This window comes from Sparassis crispa (genome assembly GCF_003851025.1).
Source record: "Sparassis crispa DNA, contig_000009F, whole genome shotgun sequence".
In the NCBI taxonomy this organism is placed as follows: domain Eukaryota; kingdom Fungi; phylum Basidiomycota; class Agaricomycetes; order Polyporales; family Sparassidaceae; genus Sparassis; species Sparassis crispa.
In genome coordinates, this window is record NW_020939756.1 from 521610 (window position 1) to 537146 (window position 15537).

Sequence of the window (15537 nt, forward strand, 5' to 3'; positions counted from 1 at the left end):
GATGTCGCGGTGCATCTCCCAATATTGTACTGATTCTGGAAATCAATGCACACGCTTCAAGCCAATGTAGTCACTGTAGAAATGGATATGGGTTAACGTGCTATTCTGGCGGTGGTGAGCAAAAACAGCGCGCTGGCCATGACAAGGACGGTCGACTCGGACCGTTCTGTCCAAGGTGCGAGTGACATGGCCGACTAGTTGTGACGCGTGACGAACGCCGGCGCCTTTGGCCTCAACTCGAAATTCCAACAGCGTCTCGACTGCCTCGATTTGATTCAGCGTCGCTCGCGATGGAATTGGGTAAACTGAATGGCTCTCATCCAGCGTTACAGAACGACGATATCCTACGGGAGGTCTTCCGAGTTTGTCATTTTCGACTCGAGGACGATCCTACGAACGTGTCGGACGGTCCGGACTTGAAAGATCTTGCGCGATCTGCTACGTCGGGATTTCGGTGGATTCTATGCGTGACGTTAGCTTCCGCCTACCCGGAGGCGACGGGGAACTTATCTCTGGGACAACGTAAATGTCAGTGCAGGGATGGTGCCTGCGCTGCAGGTTCCAACCCGCCATCGGGTACGGGAGTGGGCGATGCAACATGATTGTCGGCCGAATCCGAAGAAAGAGAAGGGAAAACAAGATAACGATGTGGCTGAGTGAAAATAGGTACAAAGATAAGATGAGAGTGCAGACATGTTTGAAAACATTTGGAACGGGTGGCCTTGCACTTTTCTTCTTGCAGTTGGTGGGCGGAGTCGTCCTCTCGGTCGAGCGGGAAGTTCACGTACAGATCAAAGCAGACGAATGTCACAGAGCCGCGCCAATTGGAGAAAAAATCGTCGTCAAAGCCATAGCGGTACGCGGCAAGAAGTAATAGAGCTGGAGGTAGTTGGACCCCAGAGTGGTGCAGATTAATCAAGTAAGAATGAGGGGCAGTGGACCCAAGTCCGATGAAAAGCGCGTACGGAACATTGCCAAGCAAACAAAGAGCAGAGGGGTTGTCATTCAGCAGGCATAGCAAACTGAGAAGCGCCAGCACCGGAACAATATCGCATACAGTCTGAAATTTTGCCAGTGGACACAGATGAAGACACCGGAGAGGCCAGAGGTGGCATTTCCACAGACGAGTCATACTCCACTACCAGCAGAAGTACACGAAGAGACCCAGCGAGCCAGAGTGTGAGAAAAGCGACCGAAGCAGAGATCGCATGGCCGTCAGTCGACAGCTGCCTGAGTCCCCTAGCCTAGCCCAGGTAGCAATCAGAGGAGCCAAAACAGCCATCTAGCATCGCCTTGTAAGCCATGAACAGTCAGGCCAGATGTAGACATTCAAAGTGTCGACGAGGCTTGAGCTTCAGTTATCTGAAGACCTGAAGACGCCAAGCGGCCAAACAAGGACATCAGACGACGACATAATCAAGACACTTGCCTCCATTAAGTGCATCGACTGCTGTGCAGAGAAACAGCCGCCACCAAGCCACTTCTGATAACCTTTCGAATGCCACCTTGCCACGCTATGGATCCTCCAAACGATCAGCGAACGACGTGAACGAAACGAAAGAAAAAGCCTCCCAATTTCGGCGCAAGTTGGTTTCCCTTGCGCCGAAGCGACAAGGTACTCGTCCCGAGGGCCACGTAGAGGCCCGCGCCCGGACAGTGCATGCATCGCAAGCGCCGCCCGTCCTCGGGAAAAAGTGAAAGGGACGCACCTGGAGGGACTGAGCATTGAGAGGTGCTTGAGGGCTTGATGTCGTGCGTTGAGGACCCATCATACTTCCACATTCAACTAGTGTGAAAGGAGACGAGCACCATACCGAGTTCCGAAACTTAAGACAAGGAGAGCTCACCAAAGAAAAAAAAAGAAAGGCTTGTTGAATGGTGGCAGCATTCAGGCTACATATCGTTGCGTCTACGCTCGGCTAACATGTGAAAGCGGTCGAATGCCCCACACTCGCCGAACTGAAATGAAGGGAGCGCTCACCACACATTGGAAATAGGTCACTTAATCGCCACGAGGTGGCATAGTGTGCGACTCGTGAACTCGTTCTGAAAGAAATCAAACTAAACAAATATGATGTCATGCCATGACGCTCACCGACATACGACAGCCGGCAGAGTCAAGCACAAGTAGCAAACGAGCCAGGATTTACAGATTATTAACGGGAAAGCAGAATAGCAATGAACGATCGCCTAAGAGTCGCCACAGACCAGTTCCCGAAGACTCGAGCGTCGGGGCTCAAGAGCCGTGTCGCCAGAGTAGATTTGAGCCGGCCATCGTTGACTCACCTTTACACGAAGTGTTGTCGCCAAAGTCGATACGAGCCGTCGTCAACTTACCTGCCCATAAACCAGAACCAGTACGCACAAGGGGCCGCAGTATCGTGTCGCCAGAGAACGCCGAACAGGTGGATGCAGTCGCCAGAGCAAGTGTAGCCCAGACAAGAGATACAAGTACTCACCAGGAACCGCCAGCAATAACGCTCACAGCGTCGCAGCTATACCAACCGTTAGCCAGAACTAAGATAGCACACCTTAGATAGGGCCACAAGGTATCCTCCGGCGAATCCGTCTCCGCTTGAGGACAACCGCAAGGCGAGCGCAAACCGTCAGCTAACGTCGAGCAACAAGCAGCCTGCCGACCAGACACGGAGAGCTCTACAGTGCGCGGAGGCAACGAGTGCCGTCATCAGACCGCACCGGGTCGTTCCGTCGGTCTCCTTCGAGGAAGGGCACAGTATGTATGCTCCTTGCGCGACGTTGGCTGGCAGTTTGCACTCGCCATGCGGCAGGGACGGCGACGGCCATCCTCGGTCTGGGCAGGCAACCATTGGTCAGTGAACGAGATAACAAAATCAAGAGCGCACCTTCATTGCGAGCCAGACATCCGGGATCAAAATCGGGTGAGGTTTAAGGCTGGCGCGTGTTGGTTTCGCCCGTCGCACAAGGCGACGGGGTACTCGTCCCGGGGACCACGTAGAGGTCCGCGCCAGCCCCCGGGGGGGTCTTTCCACGCGATTGTTGCCAAGGTTCAAGGATACAAAAGGAACAAAAAAAGAGAGAGGGAATGGGAAGTGAAAGAAAAAGAACTGAAGTCTCACAGTAGAGAACCGTCGCCAGAAGAGAGTTTTCCATCAGCTGCCCGCCCTCGAGGTGCACCTGATATGATTGAGGGTATTTGAACGCGCTTATATGGGGACCCTGCACAACATTGTTAGTCAAAGTGCAGATGAAATGAACTTGTTGCAAATCTCACCTTCTCTTGCATTGGGAACAACCACACCGCAAGGCTAGCACAAACTGAAACCAACACCGAACGAAAAGCGACCTGCCGACCAGTCACAGAAAGCCATTGTGGTGCGCAGAGGGCAAAAAAATGCCCGCAGCATTGCACACCGGCTCTCCGTCGATCTCGCCCTTCAGAAGAGTTTACAGCGTCCAACCCCTCGCCGATGCCGACCCGTCGACAGCTTGCACTAGACTGCAGTCAACAAAACCCACGAGAGCGATCACTGTTGACCAGTCACGGAAACCGTCGTGCAGCGTCATCACTGCACTCCAGTACATCGTCGGTCTCACCCTCGGGGAGGCTTTGCAGGATACACTCATCGCCAATTCTGATCAACAGCTTGTGCTCGCCTGCAGTCGACATAGAACGAAAGGTGACCTGCCGACCAGCCACAGGGTGCAGAAGGCAGAAAAACGCCCAAATCATTGCACACTGGTCTGTGATGATCTCGCCCTTCTGAAGGGTTCACAGGGTCCATACGCTAATCGCCGATGCCGAGGAAGAGTTTGTGCTAGCCTTGCAGACGGGCGATAGTCCGAGCGAACCTACGAAGAGTTGTTAGTGTGTGTGCACGTCGGGGCTATCGACGGCCGTCTTGGAAGGGAACAGTCAAACATTAGTCCACAAACGATGTAGAAATAAATCAAAGGATGCACCTTGAATTTCGGATGAGGTTTGAGGTTGGCGCGTGTTGGTTTCGCCCGTCGCACAAGGCGACGGGGTACTCGTCCCGGGGACCACGTAGAGGTCCGCGCCAGCCCCCGGGGGGTTCTGTCCACGCGATTATTGCCAAGATTCATGAATACAAAAGGAATGAAAAGAGGAGAGATGGAATGGGAAGTGGAAAAAAGAAGAACCAAGTCCCACAGAAGAGAACCGTCGCCAGAGTTTGTCGGATGAAGGAGGAAGGAGGAAGTCATCAGATGGAAAAGATGAAGCTAAGGCACGCCCACCCATCGCCAGAAAAAAGCGCAATGTTGATGTGGCCACATTGGTGGCCACCGTCGCCGACACTGATATTCAGCCCAGTCAACGACGAAGAGGTCGCGCCGCTGTGTCGCCTATTCTGGAGATACCGGCCGTCGATCAGGGGCGAGCACAGTCCAACTTACTAGTGACATGTTGAAAAGAATGCCGGAGTGACCTGCTATGTGGATGCCAGCGGCCGTTGAGTACGATGAACAACGACGTTGGAGACGACTTGCCTTTGTTGTTCAACCCTCAGTCGTGGCCTTACAAGAGCTTAAGCAAGGTGGCTTGAGGATGTAGAAGATGTTGAGGTTGAGGTCGAGGTTGAGGTTGAGGATAGATGATAGAAGACAGAGGGAAAGGACGATGGGAGAAAGAGCGGTGAACACCAGATTATATATCCAGAAACACAACCGTCCACGTGGAAGAGAGGAGAAGGCAGAAGACAGAGGCGATGGGGGAAAGAGGGGAGCAATAACTGGTGTATTTATACGCTGGAGGCCAAACCGCAGCATGACCAACGCTTGAATTCAATCAAAGCGTAGATCCATTGCTGAGATCCGCCAGATGCATGCACAGCAACAAGCAACGCCACGAGGCAAGAGACAATAGAATTTGATACCATCAGGTGGTGCGACGCTTGGGCGGTGTCCACGATTTAGGGTACAACTGCACTTCCATGTATGGATGGATCTGGGGACTTTCCTTGATGACGACACTTCATAGCCCGCCACTCGCCGGACGCGTGCTTCAGTTCGTGTACAATATACATCTGAAAGAGAGAAAAATAAGCAGCTGTCCGTGGAGAAAAGCGACGATATACGACACACTGAGTCTCCAAGTTGACGATCAGCAAGGTTGGCGTTGAATAACATGGAAGTGGTCCGCGGAATTCCGAGGGTGCCGATATGGGTGAATTACTTTCACCGCCACCGGATGTTGCCGACTCTCCGAACAGAATGCCGAGAGCTTTGCCGAGCGATTCATCCGTCTCCCACACGATTTATCCACTGCAGGAGTTCTTTCTTGCTCAAGATGTTTGGCATGCAATGCAAACAGGGCACTGGAAGTGAGAGGATATCCCGCCTTCCCGATGCTACATCCTTTGTGGGCATAGTCCTCTCGATTTACTTACTCGAACAATGTCACCGAGTTGACGTCGAGGTGCAAGACACGTCCTCTGATAAATTCAGGATCAATATTATTCGCTCACTCGGCTCTTACATTACATACAACCAACTGGCAAACTGTCACTTCCAAGAGCCGTTCAGCACTCTCGAGCCTTGGTACAAATGACGGGTACTACCAGAAAGGTGTGTTACAATTTATGTGTGTGAAAGTCACGAGAAATATGTTTACTGAATGCATAAAGTCCGCCAGCATCCGCCTGGTGGACGGTCACCTAGCAACTCACCAATCACAGGTAGAAGTATGTGGTGCACGGGAACGGGCAGACCTGCGGCTGTCGACGCACGTTAGTTTCCCCGCTTGTGCCCGTCACTAGCACTGTCAACGAAGGCGGCTACGTAAAGGCCTGTTCTAGGACAGACGAGCAAGGTGCATGTCATACCTTACCTCGAGGTCACACTGTCACCGTTTTTGTCTTGTCTTATATGTTTTGATTTCTTTCTTTCTTTCTTTGATGTCTAGCTTGGGGCCGGGTTTTTGAGCCTTTCTGTCTGGTCCCCGCTTTGACGTACCGTCCTGCTGTTCTGACAGGTGCGACTCAGCGTACCGAATATTCGTGGTGCACATGCTTTGAACGCAACTTGCTCCTGAGAGTCTTGAATCTTGAGCTTGTATCGTCTTGAGCTTGAAGGTATTGAAGGTCTTGTAGCGCGCATAGACGGATGGTACTATATTTGTATTCCAAGACGCAGCGGTCAATGCTGACTCGTGCGTTCAAGGCGATATCCTTCTTCAATTACCTTGTTCCCGCCATCCATAAGAAGCGCAAGTTCATACTCCAAGGAGAAAAACAGTGCTGGTGAGTAGCTCCCCGCGGAAAGGCGGGTGACGAGGGGTATCTATGAATCTAAGGCGTGGTGAGGAGTTCCGTGTCGTGAGGGTCTCTTACATCTAGGTTTCGTCCCAGTTGCAATAAGCAATTGGAAAAGCTGCCGCCTACCTTTCGCCCCTTCTTCTGACATACAAAGAAATATCTTATGACTCGAGAAAGTAATTTCTTACTTCGGGGACGGCTATTTCGGACTACGATACTACTCTATTGAAGCCCTCCTTCTCTCTATGCTTGCATTCTATGCGCTTGGTTCCGCAGTTTTCTGTGAGAGCAACCATTTTGGGTGCCGTCCTCCCAGCTAGATTCCGGCACCGCAAGTTCTCAAGCTATGTCTTAGTGTGTCACAATGCGCATGTACTAGTCACGTGGAGTAACGCGGCATAACGCGTCTGTGACACAACGCGTTTAGCAAGTCACGTTGCGATGGATCTCGAAAGTTTCAACCTGCCTTGCAGCGAAGTCTTTTTTCTGCAATCGCTTTCGCATTTATATCCGCGCATCTCCACAAAGCATAGCCTTGTTTTCTGAAAAGAGTCCTCCAACATGTCCATCGTGACCATCCGGGTGAGTCAACTTTTACTGTCCTGTATCGGCCACCAATTATCGACTTAGAACGTCGAATTCCTCAACAATCCCGCACGGTTCCTCGACCCATATCATTTTAGAGTGACCTTTGAATGCATAGCACCATTGCCAGATGGTATGTGTTCTATGCGACCCACCGTGGCCGTCTCTAACCTCTCGTGTGTCCGCAAACGATGTGCAGATCTGGAATGGCGACTCATCTACGTATCCTCACCCGGAAACGAAGAGCTCGACCAGGAGCTCGACGACTGCCTCGTGGGTCCGGTCCCCGCAGGCGTCAACGCCTTCGAGTTCGAAGGCTCTCCGCCATCGCCGTCAAAAATCCCCCCAGAAGACGTCCTCGGCGTTGCCGCGCTCATCCTCACGGGATCCTACAAGGAGCAGGAGTTCGTGCGCGTGGGGTACTACCAGAACACGGAGTACGACAACGAGGAGATGAAGGAGGCGCTCCCGGAGCCGATCAGGTTCGATCGGCTGGTGCGGGATATCAACACAAAACCACGAGTAACGAGGTTCCAGATCAAATGGTGCGCGTTGCAGACTCATGTTTTTCTTCGCCGTGATGTGTGATGGAGATTGACCATCGGCGTTGTGCAGGGACATCTCACCACAGCAGCCTCCGCAGGCAGTGTCTGTCGGAGCGGCCACGTCGGCAGAGGTGCCTTCGGCAAACGATATCGAGGAGGGAGAAGATTCTGATGGGATGTCTTCGTGACACCAACCACTCTGATTTCGTGATGTCGATATGCAACTTACTCTCCCACTAGTCTCCGTCGTCGTATCCATTAACTTATCGCAACGCCCGTCTGCTCTCAGAGCTTTGTTTGTATTGTGGACAGGTCAATTCGATTTCATATTGTACACGTACTGAGAATGTCATGCAGCACGATCTTCGCGAACATTATTCCTGGAATATTTGGGCGCCGCAGCTAGGGGCACTACACAGGCTTGCATACGTGTGCATCGCTTCACTCGTGCATCACTTCGCGCGGCGTGCATGAGAATGTGGTGGGTATTGCATCAAACTGGTGACTTTTTGCCAGATGCAGAACGGCGTAGTGGCAGCGCTTTCGCGCAGAGTGGCTTCCATTCTTCAACTGCTGCCTCGTGCGGGGTGAGCGTTCAACGTTCAGCGCCCGGTTACAGTCGAACGATGTTTCTTCAAAAAACGACGCGCGGCCTCCGTTGTATCCAGACGAATGGTGCGTTCTGCGCAACCACAGCCTGGGGTTGACAGCGCAAGGGAGCCGGCCGCATTGGTCTCGTTCCTAGACGGCGTTATTTACCCTTATACTGTGTCGTCGGGAGTCATATGGTGAGAGTAGGGTGTGAAATAACTGTCTGGCACTCTGGGCGCAAGACCAAGGGTCTCTGGAGACTCGAAATGGCAACGCAGAACGGATCGGGACAGCGAACATCTCCGTAAAAGGCAATTCTTCTTGACCGTTGCTGGCAGAACTGCAGCAATTGTTTCCTCTTGGCTCTTTCGTTATATTTCACTTGTTGCCGCTGTAGACAGCGGAGGCCATGGCGATGGCAAGGGGAAGTCGCAAGGGTGACAACTCTGGTGCTTTACTCGTTCCAAACAGTGAAGCGGCCTATGTCCCTTTCCAATGAAGTACCTTCAAGTTGGCGCGGCAACCATGGTAATGCACGTTCATAACATTCGCCGGACAAGGATCGTTCGTCCTTGTGGTGCAGCTGTATATATATGCTGTCTTCTGTCAGTCGTGAGGCACTTTCTCTGACATTGAATAATTGTCGCTCCGAGGGGCCGAAATCTGTGAGATATTCTATTCCACCCTGCCTTACTGCCAGTTGACTCTTTTTTAATGTAAGTCACTGATGTCTTGGAATCACACATGGAGGAAACCGCCGCCCCCAGCACCTATCCTCCAGCTACCTGAAGGGCTACATGAGAAGATCTTCTCATATGCCAATTCCAAAGACCGAATGTCTTTGGCCTGGACCTGTCATCGCTTGCGCTTACAGTCGCACATGGTGTACGAGAATCTACATTTCGAAATCGGTCATGGTGACGCAGAAAAGACGGCAAGAGTCGCCATCTCCCTGGAAAAACTCTGCGAGTTGTTCCATTATGCATGGCGTTACCGGCGAGCAACGACCTCCATCACAATCTATGATTCGTGCGACGCTCGAGTTGCTCCGTCGACGCCTCCGCCCGATTACGACCAGTATATCGCACACATGGACCTCAGTTTGCGCTCTATACTTCACTACACCACCCATTTGACGACTTTCGTCATGGACGCCAGCACGACGGGACAAATATTGCATCTTCCGAATGCGCTCTCGATACTGAATATGGTATTTAATCTCCGCGAGGTCGCCCTCCTGTCCGTTTGTTGCGGGAGAGGACAACTCCCACACATGGGAGGACAGGTACAGCATGCGATCATTCGGAATGCAGGACCCGACGCGACATGGTATAGTTCTTTCCTCGACAAGCAGCGTTTGTCGAGGTTGGACATATCCGATACAACGAGCCACGATGGGCGCTGGCAAGAGGCATTTCGGGCTCCAGCAGCGTCATGGGCAGGTCTTTCGTGCCTGTGCATATCCTGCACCGACAACAACCTTCTCGACTACGCCAATCTGATTGAACGAGGACTAGTAAGTACGCGGCCGGTTTCCACCTGTTTCGACGTCTGACTGCTGATTTGGTCCAGGCAAAATCCTCTTGGCCCCGCCTCACATCTCTGTCGCTCTCGGTGCCATTCACTTGGATGCCGGCGTTAGATATTCTCCTGGCCAACGTATCTCGCGCGCCTATCCGATGCTTCCGGTTCACCGTCAACGTCGATGGCAGGTACCTCCCAGGATTTGGCCCCAGCTTCGTGAGAGAGATGGGTAAAAATTTGTCACGTCTGGTCGAACTCATATTGGATCACTCTGGAGTGAGTCGCTACGCTCCCCTGCCTGGCGACTTGGTACGTGCTTCCGCAGGTATGGCCTCGCCGAATTTTCGCTGACTCTCGCTTTGAAATCTGTTAGAACGAATGGGCCGACGGTCTCAGGGGACTAAGAGAAATACGCACTCTCGTCCTCCCCACCGCCTTCGTTGCAATTCCGAGGGCACCGCCGGAGCACCGATCGCAGGATGCAGTCTTGGGGATGCCACACCAGAACATGTCGCCATCGCTTCAACGCATCTGGGGCGGATTGGCACTGTATGCCCGGCACTTCATGCTCAATCGATTGCCCCTTCCGTCCTTCGACAAGATTTGCTTCTTGCACGACGACCCCAGGCTAGGATATCGAGAGGCGATCGCATTCGAACGAAAGGTGCTGTCCGCGCCTATACCAATGCATCGGGGCGACCGTCACCACATGTCCAATGCACGTTCGAATGGGAAATCAACAGCGAAACATATTGTACGTGTGAGCCATATTCCGTACGACATGTTCTGGGAACCGAAGTGGAGACAACGGCGTTAGGCAACTGGGTGTGTTGATTGCATGGACAGCTACGGACTTGGATCTATATTATGCGTCTCGGTTGCCAGAATGCGCATTGGGGTGATAGGAAGTTAATGAGTTGCTTACCTCGGGTATGGTGGCAGATATAAGTCAATCGTGCGGCCTTCTGTATCATAACCTTCTAGCCTTGTCGGCTTACTTGTCTCAGCACTCATCCCACAGTCCTACGTTCGACTGCGCAGAGCCGGAAATACGACAGTAGGCCAGAGAATTGTGTGAGGGAAATACGTCATGAAACCTCGAGTCTGCGCCAGTAAACATGTGGAATTTACAGCACGATATATGCAATATGTTAGTATGTGTCAGCACGTCCTAAAGTAACAAATTTGACCAGAACCCGTGTCTTACGCAGATATCGGAGTAGAAACAGCCACCGGGAGGTCTTCACGTCCGACCATCTCCAAATCCTTCTGGTCCTGCTCGGTCAAATGCCCCAGCAGCCGTTGCGCATCGCCATAGTCCCGGCCAAGTTTTTCCAGTTCCTCCCTGAGCACTCGATTTTGCTCGCTGAGCTCTGGTTCGAGGGCCGCCCTCCTGCGCACCTCCTCGTCCGTCCGCCGATCCTTCTCCATGAGCACCATACACAGGACGCGCCACCGGTCCGCCTCCGCTTGCAACTTCTGTACGCGTTGCTCATACGTGCCCCGCAGCATCGCGAGCCCATCACGCAGTTGGCTCTCGGCGAGCGCGATCCGCTCGTGCAGCTCGTTGTTCTCCCTTGTGACCTCGACAGCATGCGCGGACGCCTTGCCATACAGGTCGCGGAAGAGCTCGCAGTCGTTCTCCGCTTCCAGCTTCTTGCTCTGCAGCTGCTCTATCGTCGCGAGGAGCTGGTGCTCGTTTGGAAGCTGGAGTGGTGCGTCGTTTGCCGATCCGTTCGGCGCAACGTCGTCCGCCATAAAAAGTTCGCAATTACACCAACGGGTAATCGACTCTAGACGAGCGGGGCGACGTAGATAGTCATTTTATCGAGGAAAGCTGAAAGACATACAAGAGCGATCAAACAGACGGATTTGACTGAAGATAGTAAGCGCCCATGGATCCATTCTTTACGCCCAGTTGAAGCGCCGAAAACAATATCAGAAAAACCTTCACGCCAGGCGATATCATGAAAGTACAGTATATGGTGCAACAGCTCTAGGGTTGACACATGCACAACTCCACAAGATGCAGGACGAATACAACGAATCCCAACTTCCGATTCACTTTCATGCCAAAGACCTGGTCTTATATAGCAGCACGTACGCCGACGAGTCCTCTCCGCCTCCGTCGATCGTACTGAGCTTCTCCCTCGGGAAGATCGACACCTTGTCGTCGTCGAACTTGTACCAGTCTTCGTCGTCGTCGGACACGCCTGTCTGCAGGGCGCTCTTCTTCACGAAGCCCATGTAATGGCCGGCGTCGGCAGCGGCACCTTTGTGTGTGACGATAGCTGAGAACGATCGGTGTGGTGTCAGTTGAAGTCAGAGACGTCGGGACAGCATAATCAAGAACGCACCAACAAGCTCATACAGCCCGCACGCGCTGCAGCCCATGTCGGCCTTGAAGTCCGGGTGCACAAGCTCATCAAGCACCTTCACCTCGCGCTCCCGATACACAGACTCCTCCTCCAGCTCGACCGCCATGCCCTTGCCCTTGTCCTCACTATCGCCAGCCTCAGCCTGCACGGGCGCTTCAGTAGCGGGCGCGCTCGGGGCGCTCGACGACGCGCCTGCGTCCGCCATCTCGACGTCCGCGTCCTTTACCGCGGCGGCAGGCTTCGGAACCTTGGAACGCTTGCGCACCTTGCCACGCTCTGCACGCTCCTTCTCGATCTCCTTGAGCTTCGTGCTCACCGGGAGGAGCTTCGCCTTCAGGTCGTCCGTCACGAGGTCGAGCACATCAAACTCCGTCGGGAACTTGACTCGACGCTGGGAGCCGGTCAGCGTGGGACAGGAAGGAGCCCAGCGACAGAGGAGTGCTTACCATGATTTTGGTCTTCTTGCTGATGTCCCGCCGCCAGGCGAAGCGCACCATGTGCACGGTGAGGTATGCAGGCAAGCGCGAGAGGCGCGATTTTGAGGAGTACACCGCTTCGCGGCCAAGCGACGGCGAGGTTTTCTCGATCTTCCCGTCCAATGCCTATGTGAGTAGATGGTCAATGTCCTGTAGACATGCGGAAGCAGAGCATGTCGGGAGGCAGAACGTACATCCTTGATGCCCTGGTACATGAAGTTCGTCGCAGCGGTGATGTTACATGAGAGCTTGAGTACTTTCTCCGTCGTGACCGAGGCAGGCTCTTCCGGCGCTTCGTCACACTTCAATCTGGCCACCCACTCAGTCAATATCAGGTCCTACAGTAGAAGGAACCACATACTCGCGAACCATCTCGACGGTCATAAATTGATCTACGAACTTCGCGGCCGCCGAGCTCGAGGGTCCAGTTATACCAGGCACGTCCCTCAGCGACTGGGTCAGTTGAGTCCAGCACTCCTCCGCATCTGGGAACACGTCAGCCATCCGGGAAATGCGGCGGGACGCATGGAACGCACCTTGCTGAGCGTAGTCCACAATCGTCCGACCAACAAACTTCGGGCCGCCGCTCATCCGTTCAGCGAATTGCGGGAAGGCATCCCGGAGTGTCAGCAGGAAAGCCTCAGGTATGACGCTCTCGGTCGTGCGGGACATCTCGGCGTATAGTGCGCGTAAGGAAGAAGGGACGCCTGGGGGAGCGGAGCTATATGGTAAGAAAGACGTCAAGTCAGACCTGGCAGTTGGGCGACGGTGAAGAACATACATTTGGAGCGCCGTTTGTAGCTCAGGGATGGCACGCATTGCTTGGAGGGTGGCATTCATGTAGCAAGTGTTACCCAAGTTCTTCAGACCAATCGGAAGTGCTAGCTGTGAGAAGTCCAAGTTAGTCGGTCGATGGTTTGGTGAGACAGTTATAGCAGGGATTGGACTTGGGTAGGACGCCTGGTGAAGGCGAGACATAGATGATAGGCAGAATATGGGCCTGTGTACCGTACTCGTAACACAACCTTCCATCCCGGGACACATGTATGAGAAAGTGTGACCAAACTTACCGCTTCTGCCAGCTCGGACTCATCCATATCTATAGAAACAAGGTCAGTTATTTCCACTCAATGAATATTACGGAGAAAATGGTAGAGGCAGAGGAACGTTTTCTCCGCGGAATTTCGTCGGTACGCGCATCAATAAACCACTGTGTGTACAGATTAGGAGAAAAAGCGAACCACTATTCCCATGCTTCTGAACACGGCGAATAAGCCGTCCGCCAACCCACAAGGGCTCATAATGCAAAAACAAGGTAGACTAATAAGACAAACTAACCTTCGAGGAAAACGATTGGTGTCGACGGCGGTTTTGGCAACTCTCCTGCGGCACCGATCACCATGAATGTTTGTCCCTAAATTCAGACAGTAAATGAGTTTTCGAAGTTACTGTTGGCGCAAAGATTGAACCACGGTATAAGCTGCCCACTCACCTCTTTGGGTGCGACTTTTCTCCAGTCCGTATCGTCCTGTCAAAGTCGATAACACAAAATTTCGTCAGGAAATTCCTGCGGCATTCGAAGGGTGTCATGTACTCTCAATACCCCGCCCTTGATCATGACTTTCATGCGATCGGGTGGCACACCCGTAACCCGGTAAATGGCATCTTTGAAGACGGTGGGAGCTTGATCGGGGTCGAGCTGCACGTCGTGCACCTTCCCTGCGTGCTTGATCTTGACAGCCAGAGGTGCCATCTTTTCGATTCGTGAACAGAGAGAGACAGAGAGTGTGTGCGGAAGGCGCGCGGGTAGACTTTTGTAATTCCCGAGTTTGGATGACGCGTCGGGTGCTTATGTAAGTAAATCAACACAACTACATCAGCAAAAGTCAACTTTTGGTTACCTCCATTTAGCTTCGTTATCTCCTTAATTAAGGAGGTCTCCGTTCTTATTTGGGCAATTAAAGCCAATCAGGGTGAATAATGGACGAATAAGAGAAGAGATCTCCTTATTTTTCCTTAATCAAGGGAATAACACCGGTAAGCAAAAGTTGACTTTTGCTGATGTAGGTCTCGTGACTAGGTGATGACGTCGCGCGGACGTGTCTGGTGCCGGCTGGCGCAGTTTGAATAAATCCACAGACCACAGCCATCGTGTTGTCGAACACCTCAAACACTGCCATTTTATCAACATTTACCTGAATTTTCTCTGCCATGACAGTCTAGTAGGTTTTTCCTGGGCGTTGTCTTTCGTGCAACTGGTTTCTCACGGGAATTTATTGCTATGCCCAGCTACACTCTCACATTTATGCTCCTCGCGGCAGAGATGGTGACCTTCTGCTTCCTTGTCGCACCGCTACCGTACGCGGTCAGGAAGCGTCTTTTCAGGTTCCTTTCAGAAAGCCCTCTCGTGGCGAAGCTGGCATATGGCGTCAAGATCGCATTCATGTACGTGTTCGTCTTTCATCCGAGTTTAGCACCTTCTCAGCACCATCTACCCCCGACCAGATTCGTAGCGATATTGTTCGTGGATGCGGTGCAGAGGATGTGGCGGGTGACCGCGGAGAGCGACCTTGCAAGAAGCAGCGGGCAGGGAACGGCCGACATGAGGTCAGAAACTAACTTGGCTGCTCGCAAGTTTTAGTAAGCGTCTGGCTCCTCTCGTGTCCACTTCCATGTGGCTGATTACGCATGCAGTTCTCAACGCAACACGTATCTGACCGGGTTCTGCTTGTTTCTTTCCCTCGTCCTCACTCGCACCTTTTACATCATCCTTGACCTCATTCATACTCAGGAGGAGTACGCCAAGCTGAAGCAGGAGGTGTGTCTAGTTTTCTTTTGCAATATTTGTCTGTATTCACTGCGCCTTACTAGACCGCCAAGAGCTCTCGCAGCCAACTTGCAGCACAAGACCAGACCAAGCAAATCGAGGAGCTGAAGAAGAAACTTACCGCCAGCGAGGAGAAAGCTAAGGACTACGGTGTGTATCTCTCCAGGAATTTCACGAACTGCTGGGTTTTGATGGGAATGGCTACGCAGAGGTCGTAAAGAAGCAGGCGGAGCAGAATGCCAAGGAGTACGACAGGCTTGCATCCGAGTTCAACTTGAAGACAGGAGCCGTGTCTGACAAGCGCAAGGACTAGTTTGTTGGCGCGATGGTGCAGTTGGCTATTGTTTCCTCTCG

At 52.7% G+C, this 15537-nt stretch overlaps 6 protein-coding genes across 6 annotated transcripts; 3 read left to right on the plus strand and 3 right to left on the minus strand.

Moving 5' to 3' along the window:
• Positions 1-529: 529 nt before the first annotated feature.
• SCP_1001840 (hypothetical protein) lies at positions 530-3265 on the minus strand (the record flags this gene model as incomplete). Its single annotated transcript, XM_027762052.1, has 3 exons — positions 530-879; positions 3099-3198; positions 3254-3265. 3 exons carry the CDS (start codon positions 3263-3265, stop codon positions 530-532), a joined length of 462 nt encoding a protein of 153 aa, XP_027617853.1.
• Positions 3266-6818: 3553 nt separating this feature from the next.
• SCP_1001850 (Histone chaperone ASF1) lies at positions 6819-7575 on the plus strand (the record flags this gene model as incomplete). The annotated part of the gene is made up of 4 exons (XM_027762053.1): positions 6819-6839; positions 6888-6975; positions 7042-7387; positions 7458-7575. 4 exons carry the CDS (start codon positions 6819-6821, stop codon positions 7573-7575), a joined length of 573 nt encoding a protein of 190 aa, XP_027617854.1.
• A 1283-nt stretch (positions 7576-8858) lies between these two features.
• On the plus strand, positions 8859-10319 carry SCP_1001860 (hypothetical protein; the record flags this gene model as incomplete). Its single annotated transcript, XM_027762054.1, has 3 exons — positions 8859-9494; positions 9551-9811; positions 9876-10319. 3 exons carry the CDS (start codon positions 8859-8861, stop codon positions 10317-10319), a joined length of 1341 nt encoding a protein of 446 aa, XP_027617855.1.
• A 386-nt stretch (positions 10320-10705) lies between these two features.
• SCP_1001870 (hypothetical protein) lies at positions 10706-11260 on the minus strand (the record flags this gene model as incomplete). Its single annotated transcript, XM_027762055.1, has 1 exon — positions 10706-11260. The coding sequence occupies one exon, from the start codon at positions 11258-11260 to the stop codon at positions 10706-10708; it is 555 nt and encodes a 184-aa protein (XP_027617856.1).
• A 309-nt stretch (positions 11261-11569) lies between these two features.
• SCP_1001880 (Ubiquitin carboxyl-terminal hydrolase 6) lies at positions 11570-14109 on the minus strand (the record flags this gene model as incomplete). Its single annotated transcript, XM_027762056.1, has 11 exons — positions 11570-11793; positions 11860-12271; positions 12327-12482; positions 12551-12665; positions 12718-12841; positions 12893-13077; positions 13138-13241; positions 13427-13455; positions 13695-13770; positions 13849-13884; positions 13951-14109. 11 exons carry the CDS (start codon positions 14107-14109, stop codon positions 11570-11572), a joined length of 1620 nt encoding a protein of 539 aa, XP_027617857.1.
• Positions 14110-14567: 458 nt separating this feature from the next.
• On the plus strand, positions 14568-15496 carry SCP_1001890 (Uncharacterized protein; the record flags this gene model as incomplete). Its single annotated transcript, XM_027762057.1, has 6 exons — positions 14568-14578; positions 14646-14801; positions 14862-14996; positions 15051-15174; positions 15228-15333; positions 15393-15496. 6 exons carry the CDS (start codon positions 14568-14570, stop codon positions 15494-15496), a joined length of 636 nt encoding a protein of 211 aa, XP_027617858.1.
• Between the last annotated feature and the right edge of the window lie 41 nt (positions 15497-15537).